We start from the raw sequence: 2,446 nt of genomic DNA, 5'->3' as shown, positions 1-2,446 counted from the left end.
ATATATATATTTTTTTTGTCTATATCATGGTGTTTATCGTGGCCAATAGTGACTAATTCCTTTATCACTTAAAACTTCCATCGCAGTTAAAGATTATACATCTAGTAATAAGTTTTAGAGATAAGTATTTTTTTCGTCTCTAAGGTTTGAGGTCAAAATCAAAATCGTCCCTAACCTTTTTTTCTTATTAAAATCATCCCTAACATTACAAAACGTTATCAAATCGTCCTTTTCTACTTCAATTATATTTTTTTGACCAAATTATCCTTAACTATTAATAAAAAGTGGCCAATAGTGACTAATTCCTTTATCACTTAAAACTTCCATCGCAGTTAAAGATTATACATCTAGTAATAAGTTTTAGAGATAAGTATTTTTTTCGTCTCTAAGGTTTGAGGTCAAAATCAAAATCGTCCCTAACCTTTTTTTCTTATTAAAATCATCCCTAACATTACAAAACGTTATCAAATCGTCCTTTTCTACTTCAATTATATTTTTTAACCAAATTACCCTTAACTATTAATAAAAATAATATTAAAAAATAAAATCCCACCCCACCCCACACCCAGCATCTCTTCGTCTCTCCCCAAACCCACCCCCAATTCCCTTTCTCCTACTCTTTGACCCTCCATCCCAAATCCCATCCCATCCCATCATCATCATCAGTTCCGTCCTTCTTCCCATTTTCCAAATTGAATATATCAACGATTCCAACACTTACATTCTCCGGCAAAATCAACCAATTTGGAGATTGCACCGCCCTCAACCACTTGAAATCGTCCACATTCCCCCAATTCCCAGTTTCTGCATCAAGACCAGCACCACGAAGATCCTCTTTGATCCCTTCGTAGCGCAAGCAGTACGACGCAAACCTCACCCCATTACTATCCTCGATTATGGGCCTGCTCCTAACTTTCAGGTAAAAATCGCTCCTTGTTGCAGCGTGGATCCGAATCTGATGTGACGCCATGGCAAAAACGCAGCCCTCAACGTCCTCGATGAGGACTGAACTCATCACGGGCCCAACGTAAACCCTAGAATCCTTCAACCTGTGAATGAATAGTGTACTCACACAACCAATTATCCTAACCTCGCAGGAATTGAGATCAGACACCGTGAATTTTCCAACCTCCGATCCCCTAAAATCACCCACCAAAAGCTCGTCGAATTTGTTCCTGAACCCCGGGGAGTCGCGATTGAGAGGTAGGGACTGTTTGGGTTCTTGTGGAGTAACAGTGTTGTTGTTGGTAGTGTCTATTTTGGTGGCATCCTTGTTCTTGAAGGAGAACTTCTTCTTAGGGAAAAGCTGGGAGATGAGGGTTTCTAGTGTGTGTTTCAAATCAGCGATGGTTTTGAGGGAGGATCGAACGTCGTAAGAGGGAAGGAAGTAGGAATTTTCTGCAACAAGCTTCTCCAAATGGAAGATTGATGCTGAGATTTGCTCGAAATGGTGTTTGAGCTGTGATGGGAGTGAATGAGTTGGGATTCGATGGAGGATTTGAGGTTCGAGAATCGGGTGAGGAAGAATGATGTGGACTCGAAGGCAGGGGATGAAGATGATTCCGACTCGTTGTTATTGTCTGAACGGGATTGGTGGATCAAATGACACCACATCAATTAAATTTTTATGTAAGGATAAAATTGTCCACAAAATATTTTTCCTGGACAAAAGGACGATTTTTTAACATTTTGTAACGTTGAGGATGATTTTAATAAGAAAAAAAGGTCGGAGACGATTTTAATTTTGGACCAAAATCTTAAGGACGAAAAAAGTACTTATATCCCTAAGTTAATATAATAAATTTTATATTGTCATCTAATCAAATTGTTTTCTTAAATATTTTTTTAAATGTTTGCATAAATTTATTTAATTTATACAAATAAAGTTTTGTTTTCAATTATACCAAGCAATATCTTTGGATAAGGATGAGTTGAAGATAAATATACTGCTCAGGCTGTTCATTAATGGAGATCTCATGAAGTCAAAAGTAAAACAAGTTCCGTGAAGACAAGAAAATGCATGGCATTCTTTTTTTTCCATCACTTCTTTTGATGCAAACTTATCCGAGGTTTGACAACTTTTAATTTTTCTTGCATGAAGGAGAAGAAAAAGTGTCAATATATTTCCATTATTTGAACTCTCATCACAAAACTTCAAGTGCATGATGTGATGATCAAGTTGTATCTTAATGAAAAAGATATAATGTATCAAGTAACGTTTATAACATTATTAGGGCTAGATCTAACAAAAATTTCATCAGGTTTAACAATATTATTATTACCTCAAAATCCATGATGATCAAAGTAAAAACTATTTAACTAAGACTTAAACTCATTGCTGATGAGTCAAAATGTAGTGTGTTAAACCTGTCTAATTAATATAGATATATTTAATATCCACTATTAATTATATTATTAAAAGTATTATATTATTAACCTATCTATT

General features: G+C 35.4%; 1 protein-coding gene across 1 annotated transcript in view; it reads right to left on the bottom strand.

The window, feature by feature from the left end:
• LOC110262472 (tubulin-folding cofactor C-like) overlaps positions 605 to 2,446 on the bottom strand; it is a 4,510-nt gene continuing 2,668 nt past the window's right edge. Inside the window, exon 3 of the mRNA XM_021117025.1 lies at positions 605 to 1,247. Coding sequence (XP_020972684.1) covers positions 614 to 1,247 — 634 coding nt within the window. The 3' untranslated portion in view covers positions 605 to 613. The remainder of the gene's footprint in view (positions 1,248 to 2,446) is intronic.

The sequence above is a fragment of the Arachis ipaensis genome, chromosome B02, assembly GCF_000816755.2.
Source record: "Arachis ipaensis cultivar K30076 chromosome B02, Araip1.1, whole genome shotgun sequence".
NCBI classification, from domain to species: domain Eukaryota; kingdom Viridiplantae; phylum Streptophyta; class Magnoliopsida; order Fabales; family Fabaceae; genus Arachis; species Arachis ipaensis.
Note: the sequence above shows the minus strand (reverse complement) of the source record. Positions and strands in the feature narration are given on the sequence as shown.